General features: G+C 58.7%; 1 protein-coding gene across 4 annotated transcripts in view; it reads left to right on the top strand.

The window, feature by feature from the left end:
• Positions 1-27,537, top strand: part of SLCO3A1 (solute carrier organic anion transporter family member 3A1) — a 199,454-nt gene that overhangs the window by 155,265 nt on the left and 16,652 nt on the right. For all 4 annotated transcript variants that reach the window (XM_028502410.2, XM_036013120.1, XM_036013119.1 and 1 more), the window contains exons 3-7: positions 1,060-1,158; positions 9,426-9,689; positions 18,592-18,756; positions 23,072-23,270; positions 25,040-25,178. In XM_028502410.2, the coding sequence (XP_028358211.1) occupies positions 1,060-1,158; positions 9,426-9,689; positions 18,592-18,756; positions 23,072-23,270; positions 25,040-25,178 (866 nt within the window). The remainder of the gene's footprint in view (positions 1-1,059; positions 1,159-9,425; positions 9,690-18,591; positions 18,757-23,071; positions 23,271-25,039; positions 25,179-27,537) is intronic.

Genomic DNA, 27,537 nt, shown 5'->3' with positions numbered 1-27,537 from the left:
GCATCCCCGTCTGTGAACAGGCCGGAATTACCCTCCACTGAACTCAGGTTCCGTCCGGTCGCAGTCATCTCCTGCCTTGTTCGTCATGGGCCATGTGGACCCGTCAGCACCCACCCTTCACGCTGGCTGCGGGAGTCGCATCAACACACACACGGATTTCCTCCGCAGGGAGCCAGCCTGGTGGAAGGGCCGCCTCTTTATTCTCGTCCTCATCTCCAGGAGCCGGAGGACTGCCAGTGCTCGGGGAGTGTCTGCCAAAGTGAGACTTAGTGCAGGGGGTAAAGACTGTGGGTTTCGGTTTGGGCTGATTTTCTGAAATGATCAAACTCCAGGCACTACATCCATCAGCTACTTAAGTGTGTCTAGTACCATCTCGGGAAGTCCTGTGGAAAAGCCCGGGGCCTGACCCACTGTTAACACAGCAGCAGGTTGCAATGGCGAAATCCGGGGAACCTGCAAGACTGAAACGAATGAATACCTAATCGAATGTTGTCAAAGAATGCCGTGAGGTCAGCTTTGTTACTTGCTGCATTCGAGGCCCGTAAAGATTTCTTTACGTTTGACAGTAATGTGTGGCTTCAGTTTCTCTCGCTCTACAAGGACACCTGAGTTTACACAGTGAGTACTGAGAAACATCAGCCAACCGTAAATTAAACAAATTATGTAACTCCAAATAAATGAAAAAGCAAAACTCTCAAAAATGTCTATGGCAGAAAACTTGTTCAGTGGCAGACGTGCCTGTATTTCAGTGTGTTTGGCATGATGCAGGGGTAGAGTCCTCTAAAAGGAGGTGTGCTTGGGGCCCGCAAGTATTTTAGAGTGACCTGCCAAAATATTATAGATGGAATTCTTGCATAGGACAGAGTGCTTCCGTAGTTTCCAGGAACTGGAAAGACGAGCTTCCCCCCTCAAGGATTTTCAGACTGGTTTCTGTAACATCGTGCGTATAACCAGACATCTCATGGGATTGATGTAAAACAATCTTCTTGACCTTCGACTCGTGCTCATGGAATGACCTCTGTCTTCCTTAACCTGATCTTTGTTTCATCTCTTTTTCAGGAATCCTGTTCACAATGCTGGTGTTTGGACCAGCCTGTGGATTTATCCTGGGCTCTTTCTGTACCAAAATCTATGTGGATGCTGTCTTCATTGATACAAGTAAGGCATATCTCTGTTTCTGAAACGCCATCCTCAGGCCTTTCGCCTCGGCCTCGTGAAGGCACCCACTGCCCGTGGGCCTGGGGCCTTCCTGCTCAGTGGCAGCTGTAACTCATGCACCCCTGTGGTGTGGGGGGCTCACCCGGGATGAGAAGGAAGGGGCCTGCGTCATGGGTCCAGGGGGCCTGGGGGCCTGGACCGAAGTCTGTGTTCTGCCGGTGTCTACTTGGAGGCTGAAGAAGTCCCTGTGGTCGAGTCTACCCCTCACCTGTAAATGAGGGGGGGTGGTCATTGTGTCTTCCTCACGGGGCTGTTGTAAGAACCGGATGGGAGGCTAGAGGTGGAAGTGCCTGGTGTGTGCACATGCTCACTGAATGTCGGCCCGTTAGCCTGCCTGAGGACCCTACTGTCTAAACTGAAAGTTGAGCGTGTGTCCTGGAAATGCAGGTGTGCACATGGGCTCAACGAGCCCAGGTGTTTGGAGGTCTTTCCTGTGAGACACGGTTGTGGTGGCCTCCAGAAGGAGGCAGGACCACGTCTCAGAACTTTCAGACATCTCCTTTTCTGTTTTTAGCAGGAAGGGCACTGGTATGTCTTAGATTGCTTCAGGCGCCCCAGCTCCTTTGCACACTTGGAACAGTATGGCAGTCAGGATGGGCTAGGTTTTGCAGCGCTAACAAAGAGTTCCCCGATCTGCGTGGTTCTGCATGACCAATGTATTCTTCAGTCACACTGCATGTCTGGCGCAGGTTGGCGGTGCTGCGGAGGGTGACACTTGACTCGCCGTGGTCACAGAAGTTTCATCTGACCCCAGCCCACACAGTTCCCAGAGCAGGAAACCAGAGTGTGGCACGTTGCCCGCCCATTCCTGAAGCTTCTGCTCAGAATTGATGCATTGTCTCTAGTCACACTTCAGTGGCCAAAGCAAGTCCCTTCATGCATTGGCTGTCTATTGCTGTGTAACAAATTACCCCAAACGTAGTGACCTGGAACAATAGACAGTCATCTCACGGCCTGTTTCTGTGGGTCTGGGGTCCATCTGGGAGCAGCTTCGCTGGTGGTCCTGGCTCAGGGTCCTGCAGGAAGCTGCAGTCAGGGTGCCGACCTGGTCTGCAGTCATCTCAAAGCTCACCTGGAGGAAGGCCCACTTTCAGGCCCACTCCCGTGAGTCTCTCCACAGGGCCACCTGCCCTGCAGCGAGCAACCCACGAGAGGACGAGAGCGAGCCCCTGAGACAGGCATCACGGTCTTCTCATAACCCACCCTCGGAAGTGACATCTCACTGCTTCTGCTGCGTCCTGTGTGGGAGACACAGGCCACTGGTTCCGGTCTGTCCTCAGGACTGGGGGTCATCCTACCAGGGTGCAGTACCGAGGGGTGGGGACCCTTGGAGATTATCCTGGTCACTGCTTGCCCCTGGTGGCCACGACTCTGCCCCCAGCCCCAGCGAGACCGTGATTCCCGTGCAGTTGAGCGCAGCAGCCACGTTTCCTTTCTCTCCGAAAACGGGGCGAGGGAAGTAATTCCAGCGCCTCCTCACTGCTGATCTGTCTTCGGGATCAATAAGAACTCCCCGTCCCCGCGTTCTCCATCCATCATCCCCCGACAGTGCTAAATTACTAATTCATCTCAGAGAAATAATGCGGCTCTAAATCCAATCACGTCACTTGGTGATTCACTCCATTAATCCCACTGATACATTTACTTGTAGTTAATGATGTTACAAATTTCCAAGTGGGGGGAAAAGGGGAATACTCAGGCGCAGGCTTATTTATTTACTCTTTTAAACTGCTGCCCCTTTGGGGAGGTGTTCGAACGCCGCTGTTCTGCAGGGGTTGGTTGGCCCTTTGCAGCCCGTTCAGGGCAGTGAAAGGTCAGGGAAACAGCACATGAAGCGAGTCAGCTGCCGTCTGAACTCCTGTGGACAAAAAAGCCAGCCTCCGCCGCTTCCCTGCAGGCTGCATCAGACGGGAACAGCACACGGGGCCGGGAGAGGCACGCATGCCCAGTGTGTGTGTGTTGGGGGGGGGGGGGAGCGCCTGGACCCTGGACGGGAAGCTGTGGGGCCCGGCAGTGTGTCTGCCCTCAGCACGTGCGCAGCGGCCCTCTGGGGTCAAGGCCTGTGGGTGAACACACAATGAACCCAAAAGAACCCCAGGTGTCGTTCCTTTCCAGCATATGCAAGTGGGGAAACCGAGGCTGAGAGAGGGACAGGGATGTCCCCGACCCAAAGGGTGCCTTTAAACAAACCGGCACCCCGAGTCAGCACGAGGGTGTTTTCACCTCAGGGGTCCCCTCCCCGAGCTCCCTCCCGGAGTGACCCAGGGGTGGACAGGTGGCGGCAGGGGGCTCAGCATGTCCACTCACCGTCCCCCGGCATGCCCTGCCTTTGCCCGGGCTGTCGTCACTCCATCCCACCCAGCAGCGCCTTTCGTCCTGCAAGGCCCCGTGTAGAGCCGCCTCCTCTGTGGGTCTGGGCCCCCCGCAGTTCGGAGCCCCCGTGAGTGAGGGCAGGTGGGCACATTCCCTCCCGTCTCGCCGGCAGCGGCCTCCCCCTCACCAGTTAATAGTGGACTCCGGCCTGAGTGTCTCGGGGACGGGAGGGTGCTTTGTGAGTCACTGTCTTTGTCTGCGTCCCCTCTGAAGGCCACAGCGCGCTGGCGCTGCTCCTCACCAGCAGGGGGCAGAAGAGTACAACTCATTCTATGAGGGAGCCAGCCACAGAATTCTGGAGTCCCCAGCAATTTTTATTTTTCTAATCCTGTGACTGACCCTGGTTCTCTCTGTGAATGGATTGGGGCTGTGGTTTAAGGAGGGGGTTCTCAGGTTTTTAGAGGTGACCCTCGATTGCCTTTTCCTCTCTAACTGGGACAGAGCCCCTCGTTAGGGCTGTCCAGTCTGTGGGAGGCTGTCCTGAAGCACTGACTACCCAGGGGCCATGAGCATAGCCACTTGTTTCTGAAATTTCTTCCGGGAGCCAGGTGGGGGACCTGAAAGGCAATTGAGGGGGGCAGGCGAGGCAGGTTCCTGGAGGGTCCCCGCTATGGCACAGGCAAAGGAGAGAGCGTGCCTTTTCTGAGGCAGCCTGGCAGTGGCTGAGGACACAGGGTCGGAAGGGAGAGACCCACGAGGGAGCCCGGGCGTGAGGTCTTTGAACAGGTGGAGTGGGGTGCAGGGGAGACGGCGGGCTGTGGGCCAGCCTGCAGTGGGGTGGAGAGGCCCAGTGGACGGCCAAGACGCAGGGGTCCTGCCGCTGCCCGATGCGTCCGTGCTGGATCTCAGCGTGGCGCCCTCTGCACGCCTTCTTCAGGGGAACAGCTGCCCACGGCACAGCGGGGAAGGAACCGTGTGTCCTTCAGGAGCTCCCGCGTAGGAGAGCTCGGTAAGAGGGCGGCCCGTCGAGGACAGAGCCTGGAGAAAAGGACTTGGAAGCAGAATGCCTCCCAAAGCATTGATCGGACCGACCTTAACAACCGGCTTATCAGAAGAAGCAGGAGCTGGATGGTAGGGACCACTTACTGAAGCTGTATGTAGACCCCTTCGCTGGAACTCAGAAACTCCTGCTGGAACTCTCGGCCCACTCACCAGACGAGGCGTCCTTGGCAGCAGTGAGCTCTCCGTGCTGGTGTGGACTCAGACCTCCGTCTGAATCCCAGCTGCACCCCATACAGGCTGCACAGTCTCGGGGACACGGCTCCGTGCGTGGGTGATGTGAGGTCATAACACAAAGCACTTGGCTCATGCCTGGCGTGTTGTAAGCACACAGTAAAGTTACAGGCGGTGGAGAGCTGAAGAGGTTAACTCATTCTTGCAACTAGTAGGATTCAGACCCCACACCTGTCTGGCCCCAGACTGAGCAGCTGGGCGACCTAAGCTCACCAGCCCATCCACGCAGACTTGTCCTAAGGCGTGTGCCAGCCAGACCCGCAACAGGCACGGAGCGTGTGCGGTTGTCTGTTTGCTTCACGGAAAAGGCCGACACTCGGAGAGCCCCTGCGCGGCCACCCCGGGGCTGGCCGCTGTTCCCAGCTCCCTCCCTGTCGGGCTCATCAGCCCCGCGGCTGGGATCTGAGTGTTCAACGCTGCCCTCCACCCTCAGCCCCTGCCTGCCCCCACTGCCTAATTAGGGCTGTAACTTAATGATACTCCTGGAACTCTTGCGTCAGCAGAAGTTCCACAAACTAGGTTAGACAAATAGGTAAATGGACTGAAAAAAAATCGAGGAAGTACCCGGAGAGCCGTAGCATGGCTTACTCATCAGTATGGTCCAGGAATAAGAAGTTAATGTCCCCATTTGCTGTGAGCTGCCCTTCTCACAATTGCGGGTATCCTCATGGGCTGGTCGATTGGCTGATTTCAAGCTGATTCAACCCTATTTGCAGCGATTTTTCTTCCAGACACATAAGGGTAATTGTGTTCAGAAGCGGGAGGAAATCCCAGTCCCCTAGGTTTACCTGACCTTCAGCGAGGAAGCACACAGCAGCCCAAAGTTTGCTCAGCTTACCCAGCAAAACCACAAAGGCCCTCTGAGTGTCAGAGTCCAGGCCATGGAAGGGCTAGAAAAACGGACAGCGTGAAGCTGGGACCCTCCTAGGCCTGCAGATGCCCACGCAGAGGCAACCCCACGCCACGCCAGCCTCGTGACCGGGGGGTGTTTCCGTCCTGGTGAGATGGCATGGGGCTGCCCTCCCCCAACTCCGGTCCCTGTTCCGGCACCTTCCCTCTGCCTGCAGTGCCCTGAGGGTGCCGTGCCCTGGGCACTGTCCCTGCCCCACACTTTCTGAGGTCTTTCTCTGTCTGTGGCTGTGGTTCCATTGGCACTTCGATACCGCTAAGTAAACGAGACAGATCGGTGCTTTTCAGCCTTGTTCTGTGCATCTGACTGTTGCAAGAGTCTGACAGCACCTTTTTAAGGTCAAGATGCTAACGGGAACGAGATCAGAAGAGAGGTTTCCATGCCTCGCCCCAGACTGCACCTCAAACAGTACTTTTCCTCTTCCAAGCCTTCCCAAGACCACTGTTCTTAAAGAGCATGGTTTTCGTTGGCTCAGCCTTTTGTGTCAGTCAGGGTAGGCTAGGTTCTGCTGTGGCAACAAACACCCTCAACAGCCCAGCGCCTCGGAACATGAAAGGTTTATTTCTTGCCGTGCAGCATACCCAGCACAGGTGTGCAGGGACATCTGGGCCGCGTTAGCCGTTCGGACACTGCCTTAGTGAGGAGGGTTCCGCAGGCTCCCGTGATCAGGCAGAGGGGCAGGGTGTGGCAGTGGCGCACCGGCTGACAGGTACTCGCCTCCTCACAGGAGGGACGTGACACATTTTACTGGGAAAAAACTAGGGCGCGTGGCCACACCCTGCAGGTGTGATCCTCCTCATTTTCAGAAGAGAAGCCCCACAACACGCAGATCTCGGAGACGTCTTCCACCCCGTTGTCTGGTGGCCACCACAGATGACTCGCCCTCGACACCAGCAAGGCCAGAGCAGTCACCTGCTGAGCAGGCGGAGAGCGAGTTTCACCGTACCGGCCAGAGTGCCTCCTGAAAAGACCATCCACTGTGGAGACGGGAGAGAAAGGAGGGGCAGTAGAGCAGACATTTCTCAGACCAGGCTCAAGCACCGGCCGTCGTCTTGGGAAGCACCAGGAGCAGCGTGCGGCCCCGCCCCCTGAGCACGTCCTGTCCTGCAGGCGGCGGGCGGCCGCTCCGCCTGGCGTCCTCTCAGCGTGTGTTCTCTCTCCCTGCCGCAGTGCGCCGGGTAGTTGGCGTGGAGGAAGGAGATCGGCACCTCCCGAAATACTCCGCTGTGACTCTCCTGTATCCAGAGAGTCCTGCCCTCCCCACACCTTCCTGCGGGCCCCTCTCCTTGCCTGAGTTGGCACACACGCCTTACTCTGACACGGACCACACGTTCTTCCCGTGCTACAAATCGTGAGCAAGTGTCGCCTTTCCACGCACGTGCACAGGCCCTCGGGGAGTGAACTGACACGCTCACGCAAACCTCTGCCTTCCCAGCTGAAACACGACCGTCCCCGTGCTACTGATTTTGTTCCTCAGGCCTCTGCCAGGATCTCCCTCTCCCCCGGCCCACATCTGCTCTAGCTTCCAGTTCGCCCTTCCTGGAGCCCGCGGATAGTGGGGGGCGGGGGGTCCTGAGCTCCCTTTCTCGGCCCTGCATGTTCCTTCATTGCTGGCCGCAGGCGAAGACACAGTCAGAGGCTGGTGGAAACCTCCCTGCTCAGCTGCCGGGCAGCCTCGCTTCCTATCCTCTCTCTTCTGCACGTGAAGATGCTTCCAAGTTCGCCGCTTGTTTTCCCTTGCTGTCTCCTTTTCAAAAAACCTGTATCTTAAAGTTCTCATTCCTATAACAAATAGGCACCTAAAAGTAAACATAATAGGATCTACCATATACAAAGAGCCTACTATGTGTCAGGTGATTCCTGCTCATTATCTCTCGTGCCTGCAAGCACTCTATTTTGCACCAGACGAGACTGCGGCTCAGGCGGGGTAAGGAGCTCACCTACTGCTGCAGGCTAGTGAGCGGCAGAGCTGGGATTCAGCGCTGAGCCCACCAGAGCTACGCTCTCTGCTCTTTCTCCAGCATGCAGCTGCACCAAAGCACCTGGTCCCGTGGAGTCCCCTGGTCACTGCTGCTGGGGTGATGTCAAGGTCTCCAGGACAGGGACCAGGACCACCGATGTTCCAAAGACCACCTGGCCATCTGCCAAAGAGCTGGTGGTCTCAGGCTCACTGCACAAAGCCCAGGAATTAAGCATCCCCCTAGAACCCTCCAGGGAGCCCCAGGCAACGTCCAGGCCGTCAGGAGGGCCCCCCAGTGCAGCAGAGCGGCACCCTCGGCGTCCGAATGCCGGTGCTCCACCTCCAGCTGTGTGAACTTGGGCAAGGTCCCCAGCCTTTCTAAGCCCCGTGTACTCCAGCTGCATGAAACGGGTAACAGGAGGATTGTAGGGTTGTGGGAAGGGTTGGCGGGCACAGTTGAGATTGTGCCCTGCCCGAGGCCTGGTGCACAGGAGGCCCTCGGCAAATGGCGGCTGGCGTTTTCATTGGTGTTCACTAAAAGGTCTTCAGAGAGAGGCTTTTACAAATGCTGGTCATCTGGCATCTGTGGTCATTTTTATTCCCAGGTCTGTCCGTCCATCTGGTCCAGCCCTGCAGCCCTGCTAGTTCTTAGCTCCTCTGTTGTGGCCCAGGTCTCCAGGAATTTCCTTCCAGGCTCCGGGGACAGGGGATCATCGTCAAAGAGGCGTTTCGGAGCAGCTCATCTGGGAGCGCTGCCACGGGAGGCAGTTGTGGAGAGGGGGTGGGCGGGGGCCTCCGCGAGGAGCAAGCTGTAGTTTATGTCTTCATGACTTTGGCTGGCAGACCAAAGCAGTAACAGTGTGAGACGGCCGGACCGCAGGCATGCTGCCTTTCAGCATGCAAGGTGGCTGCGAAGCTTTCCAATAGAGGACTGGCCCCAAACCACAGCGGCCCTCGGGGTTTGAATTAACCTCTCCACTAGCAGGTGGGAAACAGGACCCCGGCCATAAACACTGAGTTCTCATCGATCAAGTGTTCGGGCTCATGCCAGGCACTCCTCTGAGCACAGTAGGTCCGGGCATCCGACCTTCCCCCAGACCCGATACCGGACGTGCTGCCGTTGTGGTCACTGCCCCTGCTGTGCAGGCGAGCGGGCCGGCGGAGGCCAGAGTTGAGGTAGATCACTGGTGGCCTGGGGCTGCACAGCAAGAAGGGGTGGGGTTTCAGCCCCCTGCATCCCGGCTTTTCACTTCCGGGCCACGCCTTAGGACCCGTAGCCCCTGTTTAAGACAGGGAGTGGGCTGTTGAACAGGGTCTCAGGTTGGCTGCTTTTTTGTGGGGAGGGGTGTGCATTTGAGTGTACCTAGTAAAAATTATGTCCTTGAAGAATAAATGTTTGTCTCCTCGTGTTTTTGTTAGTGCACCTCGGCAGCTCTTCCTAGCCAGTGAGTTCCGGCCTAAATTTAGATGGGGTCCGGCTTCTCAGGTGGTGCAGGCACAGGGCAGGCAAGGAAGCCGAGGAGCGAAAGCGGTCGGTCTTCGTCTTTGGGAGGAACAGAAGCACCGGTGTGAGGCAACGGGCTTCTGCTTGCCCAGCGTCTAGGTCCCCCCGCACCCCCACTCCAGCCCTTTCCAGAGCTCGAGGCCCATTGGGACAACTGGCTCAGAACCTCGCCCAGACCCAGGCCCCAACGTGTCCCCTCCTGCTGACTGCGCTCTTTCTGGTTGCAGGTAACCTGGACATCACTCCGGACGACCCCCGCTGGATCGGAGCCTGGTGGGGCGGCTTTCTGCTCTGCGGTGCCTTACTCTTCTTCTCTTCCCTCCTGATGTTCGGGTTCCCACAGTCTCTGCCCATGCACTCAGACCCCGCCCTGGAGAGCGAGCAGGCCATGCTCCCCGAGAGGGAGTACGAGAGGCCCAAGCCCAGCAACGGGGTCCTGCGGCACCCCCTGGAGCCGGACAGCAACGCCTCCTGCTGCCAGCAGCTGAGAGGTAAGGAGCCTTGGCCACAGCGGCCCGAGTGCCTGGGGACCAAGGGCGGTGGGGACAGGCTGGCAGTCAGGCCTGGCTGCTGGGGACTTGCAGCAGAGTCATATTTGTTTTGCATGACTTGCTTCTCCAGCCCTGTGCATAACTGACCTCTGAGCGGTCAGTGACCTGACTTGGAGAGTAGTCACCAGTTAGAGAAGGGCAGCCGACTGACGTCCCCAGCGGAGGGCCCCGTGGCTAATGTGCAACTGCTGTGTCATGAATACAAACGTTTGCCGGGGAAGAGGGCATGAGAGGGCAGGGGGAGGCTAGACGTTTCAGGGACACTCGTGCACTCCTCCACGCTGCTCAGAAGCGCGTCGAAGCACTGAAGGACTTGGAAGTCGGCTCCCGCTGCCCGATGCGGGCATTCTTTAGAAGCCGCAGCCAGAGTGCGTTCCTGCAGGTTCAGGCTGTCCTTCCGTCCCCTCCACGAAAGGAGTATTAACTTCATCTGAACAGCCGAGTCACACTGTGGCGTGCAGCACCACACTCACAATCACGTGTAAAAGGAAAAATGTACTCTTCTGGCAAAATTGGGAGATACAAGGATGCAGAATGAGAATGAGAGGTCCTCCATCCTCCTCCTACCTCCGGTTGGTTCCACGTTCGGTATGTTTGGTCTCGTAGAGGTGAGGAAAAGGACAGTGGAGCCTCAAAAGCTGCTTCGTGTCTCACACACACGCCCCCACTGTGAGGTGTGTGAAGTTTTCCTTAATCCACAGGACCCCTGAACTCGGGTTCCCTGCCAGCCTGCTGGGTTTTAGAGATGAGCAGCCTGCAGCAGCTGCAGGTGCAGTCCTGCTGTGCTCAGTGGAGAAGTGCAGTGGAAGTCGGCCACGGGGCTCCTGCATAATGGGGTGCACCGTCTGTGCAGACGCCTGAGCACCGTGGCCGGGACCGCAGGCGGCCCGGCACCCAGACCCCCGTTCCGCTCTTGACCAGCCCTGCGATCGCTCCTTCTCCCTGCTCCACTTCCACGAGTGTGAAATGTAACACGTCCCTAAGTGACACTGCGGTCGTGAGAATCAAAGCAGCGCCCACAGAGGACTGTTAATTGGACCCGTTAGGCTGCGAGGAATCGAAAGAACTTGTGTTAATTCCCAAAAGAGATTCATGTAATAACGTAATGTCATGTCTGACCTCGTGTTGCGTGATGGTTCCTGCCAAACCTTCCATTTGGATTGTGCGCAAAGGATCGCAGAATCCGTCTCCCTGAGTCCAGGAGACACTGGTAGACGAGAAGGCTGCTCGCTTGGTGTCTCTGAGAGTGCCGTGATCGGGACGCCCAGGGGAACGTGCTGATGAGAGAGCCCGCCACAGAGAAAACAGGCTGTCCCCAGGCGGCCTCTGGTGACCAGAGAGGGACGCCTGCTGTCCACAGGCGGCACAGCGGCCCACCGGAATGGGTGGGGCCGGTGTGAGAGTGGGCCCTGTGGGGGACTCCCCTGCCCCAGGAGGGATGGCAGGAGCCGTTTCTCTGGGTTTTTCCTCATCCCGGGACTGTGGTCCTGCTTGCCTCCGGCGGTGACTGATAGAGCCATACAGGGCATCCCTCATCATTCATCTCCGGGTTCACAGAGGTGAGAAGGATACAGTTCTGCCATCAAGGAGCTTGCCATCCAGCGCAGGGACAGACCGGCCAGACAGTGAGGCCAGCCCAGGGCAGTGAGCATGCCCTGCCTGGCAGCCTGGAGGTTACAGAAATACGGGGACAGTGTGGGGGAAGACCCCACCTCCTGGGCCAGAGACAGAGCTCAGCCGAGTCCTGGGGGGGTGTCACGGCTTTGGGATTCTTGCATTATGATGCACTTGGTCATTAACGTGTTTGTTCAGTTCAGTCGGTAGTTACTGAGACCCTGCTGGCCATTAGGGACGTAGCATTGGCCAGGGCGGCGCATGTTCTGTGGCTTGTACTGGAGCAGGGGGCGCACCGCAGTCCGAGTCCAAGCCATGGCGAGGTGAGCGCCGGACGTGCGGTGGCCGAGCTGACAGGCACACGGCCGGGTGGATTTGTCCGAGACCCACTGGGCCATGGGTGATCACAGGTTGTGACCTGCGTACATGTGGGCTTCAGTTCTGACGATGAGCGACAATTGCCCAAGACGCTGGGTCTCTGGATGGATGCGAAGGGTGTCCCAGCAGGAAAGGCAGGCAGTGTCTCTGGCAGAATTCCCAGGGGCCAGGGTATGGTGAAGTGGGCTGTTATGCTAATAAGTACATTTTACACCCACGGCTCACAGAGAGGGTCCATGGTGGCTTGCACGTTTCATTCTTCCACCGGAGGCCGTGTTCTTGCCACATGGACACATGGTGCATTTCTGCCGGAAGCACCCTACATTGCTCCCCAGGCCTCCCAGACGCCTCGTCTGCCTGCAGCCCTAAACGCCGCGGTCTCCGTGCAGTGAGGCGCACGTTCCGGGTGCAGACGAGCTGGGCATCCTTTCACCGCGGGGGAATTGACGGTGCTCTAAAAATCCGTATGTTGCAATTTCTCATTTGATTCACTTGAGCTCGCAAAAGGGCTTCTTCTTCGACCATTAATCTGCGTCCCCTCCGTGCTCTGCAGGGAGCACGGGCTCCTGAAAGCGCTGGCATTGCACCCCCAGCAGGCCCTCCGTCCCCTTCCCCATGGGGACCAAGAAGGTCACCAGGGGTTCAGGCCTAGCTCAGCCACTTCCTAATCATGCAACCCTGGCCATATTGCTTAACTCCCTTTGGCTTGAATGTGGTGTCTGGTTTCGTCTCTACAGCAGCCGTATGAAGTCAGTATTGCTCCTCTTGCCTGCCTGGACATGAGGAAGCCAAGCTCGAGTGACTAGAACTTGGGGCCTGTGCTTTCCAGGACGCTCTGCCCCAAAAGCAGGCTCTGAGAGTCTGTTCCCGACAGAGTCAGTCATCGGCTGGGTTTGCAGCTCTTACGAGAAAGACGAGTCTTGTTCTGGAACGTGTGGGCAGGTTGTTACTGCTGACTCCTTGCGTAGCCCGGAAGTCCCCCTCTTGTCGTGACTGTCGTGGAACCTCTGCAGAGCAGGCAGCAGGCACACAACTGCTTGGACTAGTGAAGTTCCAGTCTCCCCTCCATGTGGAATTCTGCAAATTCAAGGCAGGTTTTTGCATCTCAGCCGCACCAACAAACCACTCCTCTTTACACCCAGCTGCAAAGCCCCTCCTCCTCGATCTTGTTCTCCAGATGCCCCAGGGCGAGTGCTGGTGGTGTTCCAGGACCCCTCTCGCCCCCTTGCCTCCCTGCTCTCGTGCCTAGAACTGTGTCTGCTCCTCCCCTTCCCTACACTGTGAGCTGCATAGGGGAGCTGGGGGCGGGGGCAGGACCGGACCTGGTGAGGCCTCCCGTATCCAGCAGCTCAGAGTTTGCAGAGTGGCCTGTGGAAGGCCAGACCCAGAGGGAAGAAGGGGCTCAGGGGGCTGTAATAGACAAATGCACAGTGTCATCACCAGCTGGTGTGTTAAATCTCACGTCCACCTTTTGGTGTATCATTGGAATTGCCTCCTGAGTCACATGCCCTGAAGGGGCCTCGGTGGTGGGGGTCTGGGCCCCCTTCTGCACCACACCTCCGGGCACCTTCGCCGTGGTGTTCTGGAGGGTTTCTGGAACACACAGGCGCTGTCCTCTTTGCCCTGGTTTCTGCCTGGCGCATCCCCCTCCCTCGGTCCTTCTGAGCTGGGTTCAGTCCCCGCTTTCCCGGGAACACCCTGCTGCCCCTCTGTGCGCGTGCCCGTGTGCCGCACGGCCCCTGGAAAGCATTTGCCAGCCCACGGAGGGGTGGCCTCTCCAAGGACAAAGCTCTCATCATCTCTGTTTCCACTGCGTAGCACCGTGCCTGGCACGCAGGCGATCCTGGCGGAGTGAGTGAACGTATGAGCGAACAGACACTTCCTTGCCAGCACACGGGTGTGTGCGTGTATACCCAGTCTCACACACACACACACAACCAACATTTGCTTTCCCTGGACTTTTCTGTGTAATTCTCCTCGGCCCTATAAGGTACCGGTACCTTTTTACGGATGAGGAAACTGAGAGTTAGAGATGATAGCAGAGCCTGTGGCTCCTGGCTGGGATCCCAGTGCCCATCCTCTCGGCTGCCACGTTATGCTGCGTCTTCGGGCAATAAACCGACCCTTTGTTGAAGAAGTGGCATCCGAGGGTTCCAATGACTCTTCCACAGTGTGTGCAACACTCCTCCGGCTGCAGGCTCGAGGGCACAGAGGCACCCTAAGACAGTGGGCCCTTGAGACGGGGTGCATCCTGAATGGGAGGGGAGGGCCGACTCCCTGCGAGCCTTGTGGGCACATCCTGACCCTCTGAGGGGCTTTCAGCTGGGCGCAGGCAGCCAAAGCAGAGGTTCAGAATCGGAGGGCAGAGCCCCGCCAGTGATCCTTGAAGGAGCAGAGCCATCACAATCCGAGCATGCTTGTCTCTGTGCTCCTCACGTGTACGGCCAGGTGGCCTCTCCTGCCCCAGAGAGGAGAGCGGCACTGGCTGACAGTGGGCACAGCGGAGCCGGCGGGGGGGGGGGGGCGGCACTCCAGGTGCCACAGCCAGGTGCCAGTGAGAGCCAGGCCCATCTCGAGCGAAAAGGTCAGAGTGGGCCTGAGCCTGCTGCTTTGGGCCCAGAAAACATCTGGTCCCCGCAGGCCTCACCTGCTACCTGGACCCTCCCCGCAGCTGCATAGGGGAATGGTGGTTTGGGCACCCTGAAGTCAGCGGTGGGAAGGAGCACGCCAGCTGATCACTCCCACTCCCACCGCAGCCCACGGACCCGCGGACCATCACTAACGGTGTGCTCACAGTGAGACTGGCCTGTTCTCACAGCTCACGTGTCCTAAGAGACTGTGACAGTTCCTTTCAAGACTTGGCAGTTCGTTCATTCGTTTCAGATTCTTTAATCCACTTTGCATTTGTGAAGCATCTTCTCCCACCTGGCTCCGCGCCCACATGTGGGGATGGAGCCGCTCAGTCCTGCTCTCAGATCACAGGACTCGGGACTCAGGACACAGGTGGGGGGTGGGGTGGCGACAGACTGCGCGGGCACGTGGCAGCCAGTGCAGTGGCTGCTGGGCGGTCCGTTCTGCTATGCTGTCCAGGTCGCCAGTTCCGTGTGCCTGCGCCACCTCATTAGCTGCCGCCTCCTTAGGAGTTTAGAACTTCGTGGACTTAACAATCCATTTGAATGAAAAGGCGTGAAATGCTGGGAGAGCACTAGGACCAAGCCAATTAATGCCCCTTTTTAAAATTGGAGCTTTTGGAGGGTAGGGCCGAACTGCTGAACAGGAATCTTCCGTTGAGAGTGCTACAAGTCATTTTCCTTACCTCGGTGAAAGTCTGGGCGAGGACCCTGGGCGGGAAACAGCCGATCATGAGGGGAAGCCCGCTTTTCTGGAGGCCAGTCAGCTTGGGGAGGGGGAAAAGCTGCTCTTCCTGCACAAGAGGCCCACGGGAGCCTCCCTGGACTGGGCCTTCAGCCGAGTAACCCTCAAACTCAGTGGTTTTCACGCCTGAGTCAAGGGAAGAGGAGTCACTAGGTGCTAAGAGAAAAACAGGTGGCTCCTGCCTGGATGCTGCCTGGACGCTACCTGGAGGGACAAGGCGTCCTTCGCCCCGAAGTAGAGTTACTTCTGGAATAATGAAAGTGCTTGCTGAGGTGCGACAGCGCCCCACTGCCTGGAGCTGCCTTGGTTTGGAAGTGCCCTCGCCACCCGCCCACCGTCACGACGGCCCGGCTCAGGGCAGAGGTGGCTCCGAGGCCGGACAGACTGTGATCGCAGCAGTTTCTCTCTCGGCTGGTGCGGCTGCAGTCGCCTGCCCGCCCGCCCTCCCTCCGAAGTGCCCCACGCTGCACCTGCACTCCGACGGCGAAGGAGGAGCTGACTCGGGAGGGTGGCGAGGCTGTTCCCCGGACTGTCCTCAGCCCGCTGTCGATCTCGTCGGCCGTGTTCCGGGGTCCAGAGCACTTTGTTCCAAAAGAGCCCCACGACCGAGCACCTGCGTAGTTATCTGTCAAAACGCAAGCAGCCCCAACTTGCAAACTTGTTCCTGCCAAGGAGGAGCTCCTGCCGCCTGGTGACAGTCCTTACGCCTTGCTCCCTGCAGCAAGTGCAGCTGGCTGCTCTGTCACACAGCCGACCGGTCCCTCGTCACGGGTGCATTTCACCTTCCCGGTGTGCCACGCGCTCGAGCAAGTCAGCAGTGAGTTACGACGAGGGAGCCGCCCCACCCCGGGGACTCTGTACGCGGAGACACATACTTTCCCCACTGCCCTGTGCTGGGGCCCGGTGTATCCATCTGTGTTTTCGAACAGTCCTCGGATTTAAACGTGCAGGACCAGCATTCCCAGAAGTGTTTGTGCAGTCCTGGAAGCATGTGACCCTGACAGGAAAGCGTCCCAGCACTGGAACGTAGATTTGAAGTGTAAGCGCCTGCAGGCACTCGTTTGGCAGGACGTTTCTGAGAGAGCCGGGCCACCCCGCAGTCCTGAAGCCCCGCAGCAGCACACAGACACGCACGCGAAGGCCGTCGCTCGCAGGGAAGCGGCGTGTGTATGCGGCTGGAGAGCCTGGACTGGAAGTTGTTCCCTCGGCGTCTTTGTGCTGGCTCGCACCTTTTCTAAGGTTTTTTCCTGTGTGTGTGGCGTGCGTTTATTTAGTCCAAAAGCTGCCTCCCTCGGGACTTAGGAATTTAACGAGGAACTGCCTCAGGACATCTGTAGGACCACCGCGGCCACCGCGGCCACCGCCCTGCCTGTTGCTGGGGCCTCCGCAGCTGGGGTGCAGGTTGGGCTGCCCAGCCCCCAGCGGCCCGGCGCCTCCAGTGACCCACTCGGTCCGTCCTCATCGGCGAACCGGGGCGAGCGTCTTCCCTTGTGTCCACAGACCCTGACGTCCCTGTCTTTCTGAAACCTGGCATCTTTCCCAAGAACGATAAATCCTCAGTTCTGAGTATGTGCCCGTCCCTGACCCATTGTTCTGTCATCCTGATTTATTGAGCTTGTCGGTTAACATTACTTAAAACTTATGTGTCCTCCATTCTTATTTTATTCCAATTAGTTGGGCCATTTAGAGGTTCCGTCTCCTAGGAGATGAGATTGAACCTGTGTAATTAGGTCTGTTCTTTAGGGCGGCTGGCGAATTCATCACCTGGGAACGGTGTCAGACTCCCCGCTCACCTCTGCTTGTCTGGGCCTGGCACGGACCAGGTTTGCCTAGACCTGGCGCGGTCCGAGCTGCACCTGGGATGGAGTGTTGCCTTTTCCTGTGCTGCAGGGGGAGACGGGCAGGCACGTGCCCAGTCGTCCCTACAGAGCAGGGTGCCCCGGCCACAGTCACTCCCCCACCGCTTCCACAAACACTCCCTCCTTTGCTTGCCGCCGGTTCCACTGTTTACCTAAGACGTCTCCGTAAGCAACTTTAGTAAACCTGGTGGTTCTAACCTAGCGTCATCTTAAGCTGTGATGGCTGTGACGAGCCACGTGATGCGTCAGTTACATTTCGGGTAATGCTCCGTAAGCGCATGTTAAAATGACGGGGTGGCTGCGGGAGCCGTCTGGTCGGCCTGGTGTCAGGAGCACGCCCCTGTGTCCTGGTGGGACCGCGGTCAGCCCGCCGTGAAGGGGATCTGGTCAGAGACCAGGTGCCGAGGACACTGATCGCTGGAAATACCCACGTAATGGGATTGTTTTTAAAGGATTGATGAGGAACCAAATACCCCACTTTGAAAAGCACTGATATACAAGGAAGTGCTGGTGGTTTGGAAAATGACACAGTGTGAGAAGAACAGAGTGCAGTAAAATGAGATTAGAATGCATCACCTCAGCGAGCCGTGCTGTCTGGCCCTGGTGGTCCTCAGCGGTGCACAGGCCACAACAGGCTTTCGTGTCCACTGTTGTCGGTGGACAGCTCTTTCTCGGTTGGGGTGGGGGGAGGAAGGGGACATGGGGGAGCGCAGACCTGGGGGCAGAGTGTTCGTTCCCTTGGAGGGAGCAGCCCGGGGCAGAGATCTGGGGGGGAGGGGGGGGCAGCAGGGGGAACAGCACCAGGCAGGGGCCGGGCCAGAGGGAGCAGGGGGTGTGACGGGAAGTGCGGTTGCAGGGCCGAGGGGCCAGGCCCTGGGTCTGGGGGTTGGTCTCAGGCGGATCTCAGGGGGGAGGATTGTGATCTGAGCTGAACCCCGCGGCTGCCGTGGAGGGAATGGCAACACCGGGTCAGGGATGACGACCGAGACCCTAGTTGGGCTGCTCAGGTAACCCCCCCCCAGCTCCCCAACAGAGAGCTCACAGCGGCTTTGTGCAGGGCGGTCCCGTGACGGCGGGGCAGCGGGGAAGGGGAGTGGGCCTCACAGGTCTCTGACATACATGGGAGAACACCTTGAAACTGCTAAGGTTAAATACATTTTCTCAATGCACATACACAGTTATAAATATTAGTCACATATGTACTTAGATATGTGGATAGGACATAGTTATACTGTCATAATTAACACAAAATGAAGTTATTCTTTTCCTTTTTGAGAAACCCTAAACTCCTGGTGGGGGTGGGGGATGGGAATGAAAATAACTTGTGATTCCTTATAAAATATTTTAGCATTTCCAGTGAACAATAACAAAACGCATGTTACAGCCTCTCCTGTCTCAGTAGTTGTCAGTTTCACTGGCAAAACATCAGCATCTGTTCGGGAGCCAGAGTTTTCTCAGTTACGGCCGACTCGCAGGTGACAGGTTTTGGTCTGAGGGACGGGGTGACTCCCGGGCTGTTGACTGAGGCAGGCAACCCTGAAGCAAGAAGGGGCCCGGGGACAGAAGGCCTGGCAGTGCGGTGTGTGTGACCTTGGCCCCCGCCTCTCTCCCTGCAGTCATCCCCAAGGTCACCAAGCACCTGCTCTCCAACCCGGTGTTCACCTGCATCGTCCTGGCTGCCTGCATGGAGATCGCCGTGGTGGCTGGCTTCGCTGCCTTCTTGGGGAAGTACCTGGAGCAGCAGTTCAACCTCACCACCTCTTCTGCCAACCAGCTGCTTGGTGAGTCTGGGCCGCAGCGCCCCTGGGGGCGGGTGCAGGGGGGCCGCCGTGCATGGGACAAGTCCGGCCCGAAGGTGCTGAGGCCGCTTCTGCAGCGGCAGAGTTTCAAAGTGCATTCTCCAGGTAAGGTTAGCCCACCTGAGGCAATTACTGAAAGTGCGTGATAATAAAGAACTAAAATATAAAATGTGCAGGGATAGGAAGCACTGGGACAGGCCAGGAAGGCGATAGATTGGTGTGAACTGCAGACTTTGGGGAATGATGGTGACAGAGGAAAAGGGAAATCAAGATGGATCTCGGAGGGTTAGCAGGCTTGGGGTAGGCACATGAAGACACTCGAATATTCCTGGCCGCGTGAAACCCGCTGTCAGCAAATGCAGAACTTGGAGGCCGTCCGCTCCCTTCTGTCCTCAGGCCCCTGGCCGGGTTGTGAATGGGTCATGACTGCGGTTTTCCTCAAGCATGGGCTTCCCGCCCGCTGCACAGCGGACCACGGGCGTCTGCCCCCAACTGTTGGGAGCTGGCAGGCTGAAGAAAGCGAAGCGGTCTCAGCTCGTGACAGGGAGGGAAGAGTGAGGAGGGCCCCCCGGATCCCTGGCTGGAGACGCAGGAACCCGGGGAGGAGTCCGGTCTGTGGGGAAGAGGAGAGCCCGAGTGCAGGCGCCCCGTGCGGACGCCTGGGTCGCTGTCTGCCGTGTGACGGTCCCGGGCCCGGCCAGGAGCTCAGCGAGCCCGGGGCCAGTCATGTGGGTCCCATGCCATCACGTGTGGAAGGCCAAGAGGACTGGGGGTGGAACAACATAGGGAGAACGTGAGAATCTGAAGAGGAGGTGGAAACACCACCGTGAAGTGTGGAGAGGTCTGAGCAGCCTCCTGAAGAGACCCCTGGGCCCCGCGAGCCGAGGAAGAGGTGCCCCCAGGAAGGAAGCAGTCAGCGGTGTGAGCGCTCGAACAAGGTGAGGGCTCACCTGTGCTGTCAGCCGTAACAGCCGGGGCGTCTCCAGCCTGCGCCAGGGCTGTGTCCTCGAAGCGGTAGCAGGGGGTCCCGAGCCACGGCATGGAGAGCAGCCCGCCAGAGGGGAAGGGGGGGACAGTGACCGCGGGACCCTGTCAGGGCAGCCGGGTGGGGCGGAGGGAGGGGGACCGAGGTGGGGGTCAGGGCTGGGAGTTGAGCGGGAGGAGTGGCGGTGCTGGCGCCGCGAGGAAGCAGCCGCTGCTCTGGCGGGAGGACTCGCTGGAGCAGGTCTCTGAGCAGAGGGGAAGAGGGCCAGCAGAAGGAGAGCCGCAGAACGGGGGGATGCGGTGGACAGCCCTGGGCAAAGAGCTCACCTGCTCTGCAAACACAGAGAGGCAGAGACAGGGTGACCGCTGGCACCTGCCCGGTGCGGCCCTGGAGTTCTCTTCTCTAAGTGGGAGTCAGGTGGCTGCCGGGAGGGAGGGAGGGAGTGGCGAGGCGGTGTTCTCTGAGCTGCTCCTTCGCTGCTACCTGCTACTTCGCGGCCAGCAAAGGGATGCGGAGGTGCTGAGCAGCCCTGAGCCGTCAGCCCAGCACACGCTGGAACCACAGCGAGGTGCCGACGCACATCCGCCAGGCTGACCTCAGTGAGCGTTGGGGGGACGTGGGGCCGCTGGAACGCTGCTGCACGCCGGTGGGCGTGCGAAATGGTGCGAGCAAATGGCACGAGCAGTTTGGAGAAAGCGGCGGTACTGCCCATCCGCACTGAGCATGTGCATGCGCTCCGACCCAGCCGCCCCACCTCTGGGCACGCGCCCGGCGGAGACCAGCGCTTCGGGCCGCTCACCGGGAGGTGCGTGTGCAGCGGCATTGAGAGCAGCTTTTCTGCGTGACAGCCCCGAACTGGAGTCAACCCAGATCACGCCCGTCAGCCGTAGACCGCGTAAATGGTTTATGAAGTGCTCACACGGTAGACTGTCACACGGCGCGAGAAAGGAGGACTCGGATACACTGCCTCAGTGTGGTGGAATGTGACCGAGTGGGAAGGTCAGACGTAAAAGGGCACAAACTTCAGGTGGAAACAGGGAGAGTACTCGGCGGGATGGAGGCCGGAATGACGGGCAGCCTGGGGGAACCACCCGTGGGAGCCCCGTGGGGGCTGCGGGGCGGGGGGGTGTGGTGTGCTGCGGGCTGACCTGAGCTGGAGACGGGTGGGCGTGCAGGAGTGGAGACCTCGCCAGCTCCTCCCCTTGGCTCTGGCACTTTGTGGGACAGAAAAGACGAAAGTCAGTCCACAGCGACATGGCCAGTTCACAGCACATCTCCCTGGGAACCTCTCGGGAAGCACAGGTCTCACTGTTTCTCTTTTCCCCGATAACTCTGCCCCATGCGGTGCTTCAGGAGTGTTGCTTCTGAGAGTGATTAGCAACACGCAGCCAGTCCTGGAATACCTGCCTGGCAGAGATAGGGTAAATGCATCTCCTCGTAATTAAGTTACAGCTCCCTCATTAGAACCGGCCGTGCTCGGGCTCCGCCTCCCACCGCCCGGAGAATTCCTCTCTCGCCTCCTGGGTGCTCTGCGCGGCTCCTGATGTGTCGACTGCAGGGCACAGTTGCGTGGGCGTGGGGGCTGTCTTCAGCTTAACATGAGACTCCTCAGTTTTCTGTCAACAAACACATCAGTGGTTTTCAGGGCAGAGGGTCCGAAAAACAGTCTTGACTTTTTGTGCTTCTGTCTGTGAGAGCACGTGGCTGGGAGGACCTTCCCGCCACTGCGAGGGGAGGCAGCCTGGGTGCTGCCCCGCCCCTGGGTGCCACCCCAGGCATTGCTCCAGTCAGCGTGGGCTCTGGGGCGCTGGCTGCAAGAGGGGCCGGCAGTGGCCTTCAGGGGAAGGGGAGGCGCTGGGAAGGATAAGCCATGCCCGAGCATTGTCACATCGTCGGCAGAGGGCCCCGGGCCACCCAGGGGTCAGCAGCAGCTGAGGCCGAGTTCAGAACAGAGCAGCACAGACGATGCAGGGGCTGGTGGCGATGATTCTCTCCTGCGGGTGAAAGGACTCAATCTGCTGCATGGGTTAGGTTAACGAGTGTCGGTTCAGGAAGCGGGGACCACCCGAAGGTGCAGGGCCTGCACACCTCAGGGAGGGGCGGGGAGGTGGATGTGCCCGAAGCCTGCCATGGTCATAGTTCCTGTCATCGCCGGATGACACTCCCTCTGTCTCTGCTGGGAGACGGAGCAAAGCACAGGCCTGCTCCCTGTCACGGGCGAGTGCACCACCAAGTTCACACACGGAGGCTCTGCCGGCTCCCACCACCTCCATCCCACAGCAATCCTGGGGCCCGCGCCGTGCCCACACGGGGAACCAGGCTGCGCTGCACAGGTGGGAGAGGGTCCTGTCGTCGGGGAAGCCGCCACTCAGTAGGGAGAGAAGGAACAAGAAACAAGAAAACCAAAAATACACATGACAGCTTCTGATTGTACAGCAGCCGTGGAAATACTCAACCAGGGGACCCCAGGGTGGGGTGCGGGGGCCACTTGGGGGCTATCAGAGAGGGCCTCTCCCAAAAGGAAAGTCAAAGCGTGGGACAAGCATGTTCTAGAAGAGGGATCGGGAAATGCGAAGCCTGGGTGCCTGTGCCGGGGGGAGAGAGGGGAGGAGCAGTGGGCGTGAGTGGACACAGCGAAGGCAGGCAGGGGGCCAGAAGCCTAGGGCCCTTCTGCCCTCCTAAACTCCCATTAGTCTCCGAGAATCAGAAACGGGAGGGTTATAGTCCCGATGTTTTCCAGACGGCTGTTTATCAGAGAGAAAAAAAGTTTTACTGCAGTTACCACAAAAATGTGTTGATTTGATTGATGCCCCTTCCTGAGAGGTCATGAGGCTGCTCAAAACACCATCTCCATGGGTTTGTGTGTTTGGGGCCTTTGGTGAAACAGGCTGCAGGCCCGTCCTCCTCGATGCCCTCCTCCCCTAGGGGAAGAGGAGGCGAAAACCCCCAGGTGAGCTTCGGCCCCACGGCACCTGGGATGTGCGCGGGGAGCACGCCACGGCCCCCGGCACTCACGGCCCTGGAGCGCGAGTGCAGGCCCCACTCTGTGACTTCGTCTGTGGCGGGCCCGCGCCCACTGTGTTTCTGGGGGGGGACCCCATGTCGCACAGTGGGTGAAGGCACTGAGACTCCCATGTGCAGGTCCGCCCAGCTTCCTGTGAGCTCCTTCGGGGCGGGAATGAGGCCCCCCGATGGCGGCTCTGGGGCCTGCCAAGGTCGCGCACTGCGGTGCCAGGAGAAGGGCCCCCACGTGGACCTGCCCTGCTTCCCCTGCTTCCCCTGCTCACGGCTGCGCCCTCTGCTCTCCTGCAGGGTTGACCGCCATTCCCTGTGCCTGTCTGGGCATCTTCCTGGGCGGCCTCCTGGTGAAGAAGTTCAGCCTGTCGGCCCTGGGCGCCATCCGGATGGCCATGCTCGTCAACCTGGTGTCCACGGCTTGCTACGTCTCCTTCCTCTTCCTGGGCTGTGACACGGGCCCCGTGGCCGGGGTCACTGTTCCCTATGGAAACATGTGAGTACCGGCAGTGCCTGTCCCTGCCCCGTCTGCTCGGGGCTCAGGGCTCCGGGCTCTCGAGGGTGGCTTAATGCAGCCAGCATGGTCCCTAGTGACCATGAGCCGGGACGTGGATGCCGCCTCTGCATCCTACTCCCCAAGTCAGAGAATCAGTGTGACCCTTCTGGACGGACAGGGCAGCCGCTCCCCTCAAGCTGGCTACAGGGTGGCAGAGGGACGCTGGGGGAGACGGTCCACCCTCACTCCCCAGAGGACCAGAAGTACTGCTTCTGGCATTTGACTGTGGGAATGATGTGAAGGTCGAAAATAAAAACGAATTTCATTGTAAAATGTAGCTTCGAGTGAAAAACAGCATAGACTTCAGTATTTCCTTAGACTGTCAGAAGCTATCAGGACACTCACATAGTAATTACAAACTGTAGCCCCAGTTGGAATTGGTGAGTACCAATTCCCATTCTGGGGGTACCAGCTCCTGTCCACACTGGCCTCCTCCTCCAGGCAGGCTACCAGGCCTATTCCTGCAGTGAGGCCAGAAGATACAGTAGAGCTGGGCTTACCTGCCACCCCTCAAGGGCCAGCAGAAGTGGGAGAACACAGGCAGGGTAGCTCTCTGTAGCCGTGCAGGGCTCACACGCACACGTGCACAAGACACCATGTGCCCCCCGACCCCTTCACCCCACCATGGCCTCTGGTGGCCCACATCCCGACGCAGCCCCTCCCTCTCAAACAGGGTGCCTTCTGGGCTGTACAGGTGTTGATGGCGGTGTTTGGAGACAAACCCCGCCAGCCCGCACTCTGCCAGCGCTCAGGCAGTGCACGCACAGTGGTTCAGAGCACGGGCCCTACTGTAGGGGCATTAGTCTTCAGTGAAGAAGCAGCAGCAAGCTCAGGGGCTGCGGTGGCTCTGCCCGCTGCCATGGTCGATGGGGTCCAGTCCCTGCTCTGCCATTTGTGAGTTGTGTGCACTAGGGCGGGTGACGCGTCCCGGGTACACCGCACTCCTTTCCCTGTGCTCCCCACGGGGTCACACTGGGAGTGACGGGGACGACACGCACGGCACTGGGGCGGTGTCTGACACACGCACTGTCAGGCGTCACTGTCACCGTCCTTATCGGGAAGTGCTCGGAGCCCCGGGGGTGGGCTGAAGAGGAGACACCGTCTCTTGTGGCACCAAAACTCCTCCCTCTTCCTCTTTGCTGTCTGCTGCTTTAGCTAACTGTGCCTTTAGTAAAAGCAAATTTAAAATACGTTAGTGTAGTTTTCCGCAGGAAATGGAGTCGATCAGACAGACAGTCATTACTGAAATGGTGTTGTCATAGTAGGTTGTTAAGCACCACGAGGCTGGGGAGGAGTAAAACGGACGAGGAACGACCCGAAGAGGGGAGGAGTGTGTGCTCAGCCGTGCAGGGAGGAGTGGTTAGCCAGTGGGGGCTGCAGTGATTAGGAGGGGCTTCATGGAGGAGGTGGCCCTGAGCAGAGCCCCGGGGTGTTCCCGGCCCCTGGGGCGCATTGGTGCAAATGATAAAGAGAGGAACTCCTGCAGACGGAGCGCCCAGCCAGCCTGGCTGCTCGGTGCTGGGAGCAACCCGCAGAGCTCCCAGGAGTGAGCGAGTCTGGGATGGAGGGGGCTAAGCCCGGAGGAGGCAAAGGAAAGCAGCGCCAGGTCACTCCTTGCAGCCGAGGGCAGAGAGATATTGGGGGGGGGGGAGATGTTCCTGTCAGAAGTGGGCCTTCCTCTAACAGGTTCCGTGTTTCTTCTTCTCCAGCTCAGCGCTTGGCTCGGCCCTGGACCCCTACGCACCCTGCAATAAAAACTGTGAATGCCAGACGGATTCCTTCACTCCCGTGTGCGGGGCGGATGGCGTCACCTACCTGTCAGCCTGCTTTGCGGGCTGCAACAGCACGGTACAGTGATGTTTTCATGGCACGGGGTGGGCCCGAGGACAAGGGCAACCGCACGTGTTCCCTGCTTTGTGTCCCTGCACTGTGACTTCTCTCAGCCTCTGCCCGGCTCCAGCGAAGGGCTTTCCATCCGTAGGCGGGACAACTGCTGGGCCCCCCTTGCTAAAGCAGACAGGTTTCCAAACAGCATCGTCGAGCAGATGGCAGTGGACAGTGAAAGGAAGCTGTATATGTAGCAGAGAAACAGACTGGGATTCACAGCGCTCACAGCGGGTGTCAACGGAATGGGATGACTCTGTAGGTAGTGAGCTCCCTGTCCACAGAAGGATGTCAAGAAGGGCTAGGGAACCATTTATCAGGGAAGACCTCTTCCAAACCTGGGACTGTCTGACATTCAGCCTCTTCCCTGCTCAGTCCCCTTGTTTTCTTCTCACGGAGATGCCCCCCGCCCTTTTTATACTCCCACTGTGCTTTCTCTTTTGGTTCTTTTCTTTTGGCTTGAAATACACAGCTGACTGTCAGCCTGCAGCTTTGCATGTTCTCTGCAATGCCAGGCTGGTGCCAAGTGACTGGTGACCAACTCTGGCTGACCCTGCGTGCCAGGTGTGTCTTGCACCTGCCCTCCTGCATCCACACCAGCACTGTCCTGCTCCAGGCTGTGCCCATCTCTCGCTTGGACCAGGGTCGGCGTTGCCGCACTGGTGTCTGCAGCTCAGGGTGGCCCCTTTGTGGTCTGTCTCCTGCGCTGCAGCCGGGATGATTTCTGTCGTCGTACAAATGACTCTTCCTAATGCTAGTCCATCGCCCAGCCTGTGAAGGTGGATGTGGCACTGAACCAGGTTTGGTTATGTGTCAGCAGGTATTCTGTCCAGCCCCGCCTCCTCTGAGGTGTGGCGTGCAGCTTCTCCCACACAACACACGTGTTCGCATACCCTCCCTCTGTGTGGACGACTCCTGCCGACCCGCCCACACCCTGCTCCAACGCCCCTCCCCCTCCGGGAAGCCACCCCTCCCCTTGTGTGCTTCCGAGGCCCTGCCCCACGGCGGTGGTCTCCCGAGAGCTCTTGTCACCGCTTGGGCCGGGGCTGTCCGGAGCGAGGCCTGGCCCCCGGCCGTGCTCCCGGTGTCCAGGAGTGCGCAGGCGGGTGGCTGCTCTCGGGGACCCGGAGCGGGAGCCACTGGTCCCACTGTGCGCCTCGTCCTGTGTGTCTAGGGAGGAGCGACTGTTCTGAGACAGAAAGCGTTGATCATTCATTTTCATTTCCAAAGATTTATTTTTTTCCTCGCTGTTAACATTTAGATTTCTGGCCAGTTATTAACATTTGTCTGGAAGGAAAATAAATCACCCTGGGGTGGAGGGAGGAACGTATATTTTACTTTAGATGATAAAGCAATTGCTTTATGAGACTGGAAATGAATTTTTAAAAAAGGGATGGAATCTGGAGAGTGGTGAAAATAAAAATACAAGCTATCTTTTTCATGACGACAATGTCATTAATGTTCAGAAAGTTGTGTTGTAAATCAGTGTTGGTTATTATCCCTTTTTAAGAATTACATTGAGTATCGGCCAGTGCCCTGAGGCCGAGGGAGTCTCTGGTCCACAGCATTCTGTGGCCCAAAGATCACCCTCAAACCCTCCCCCCAGTCTGCCAGGCGAGTTGGATGAGAGTCTTACTGAGGGAGAGCAGGGCCAGGCCCCGGCTGCCTCCCGCTGCCGACTGAGCTTCGGGGCGCGACTGTTGGGGGGCGAGCTTCTGTGCTTCCCTCTGGCCGTGCTGTGTACTCCCCAGACACCCGCCCGCGTGTCTCCGGATGTTTCAGCAGTCTGGGGGGACGGTGACCCCAGGGCCAACTACTGCTCTGAGGAAGGGGACGAGGCCTCCATACTGTATCCCTGCAGACAGAGGTCAGCGTCTGAGCAGACACTGAGCTCTCACCCTTTGATGTCCTCTCCTCGGCCCCCCTTCTCGTGCCGCCCACAGGGGGCGCCGAGCTGGAGATTGGAGGCGCCATCGGCCTGGGTCACAAGAGCAGCCCCTGCTGGCTCGGGCGCTGCGCCCAAGTTGGGAGGCTTGGACCTCGCGGTAGGGGCAAGGATTCGGTCTGGGGTCAGGAGACAGAGAGCTGGAGGGGGAGCCTGGGGCCTGGTGGTCACACCGTCCCCCTCCCCTGCTCTGCCCACCCGCCACTTCTGCCTGGAGTGGCTGAGGCAGGAGGGGGCCTTGTGCTCCCTGAGGACAGCCCTGTCCTGGCCGCTGCAGGAGGGTGTGCCCTGGCCCTGCTTACAGGTGGCGGGGGCGAGAGGTGGGAGGAGGTCTGGCTTTCGTCTCTGTGTTTCTCCCCAGCCACTGCCCTTCAGCCA

Source organism: Phyllostomus discolor, chromosome 12 (assembly GCF_004126475.2).
Source record: "Phyllostomus discolor isolate MPI-MPIP mPhyDis1 chromosome 12, mPhyDis1.pri.v3, whole genome shotgun sequence".
Classification (NCBI taxonomy): domain Eukaryota; kingdom Metazoa; phylum Chordata; class Mammalia; order Chiroptera; family Phyllostomidae; genus Phyllostomus; species Phyllostomus discolor.
The sequence above is the reverse complement of the archived record's forward strand: the minus strand, read 5'-3'. Positions and strand labels throughout refer to the sequence as shown.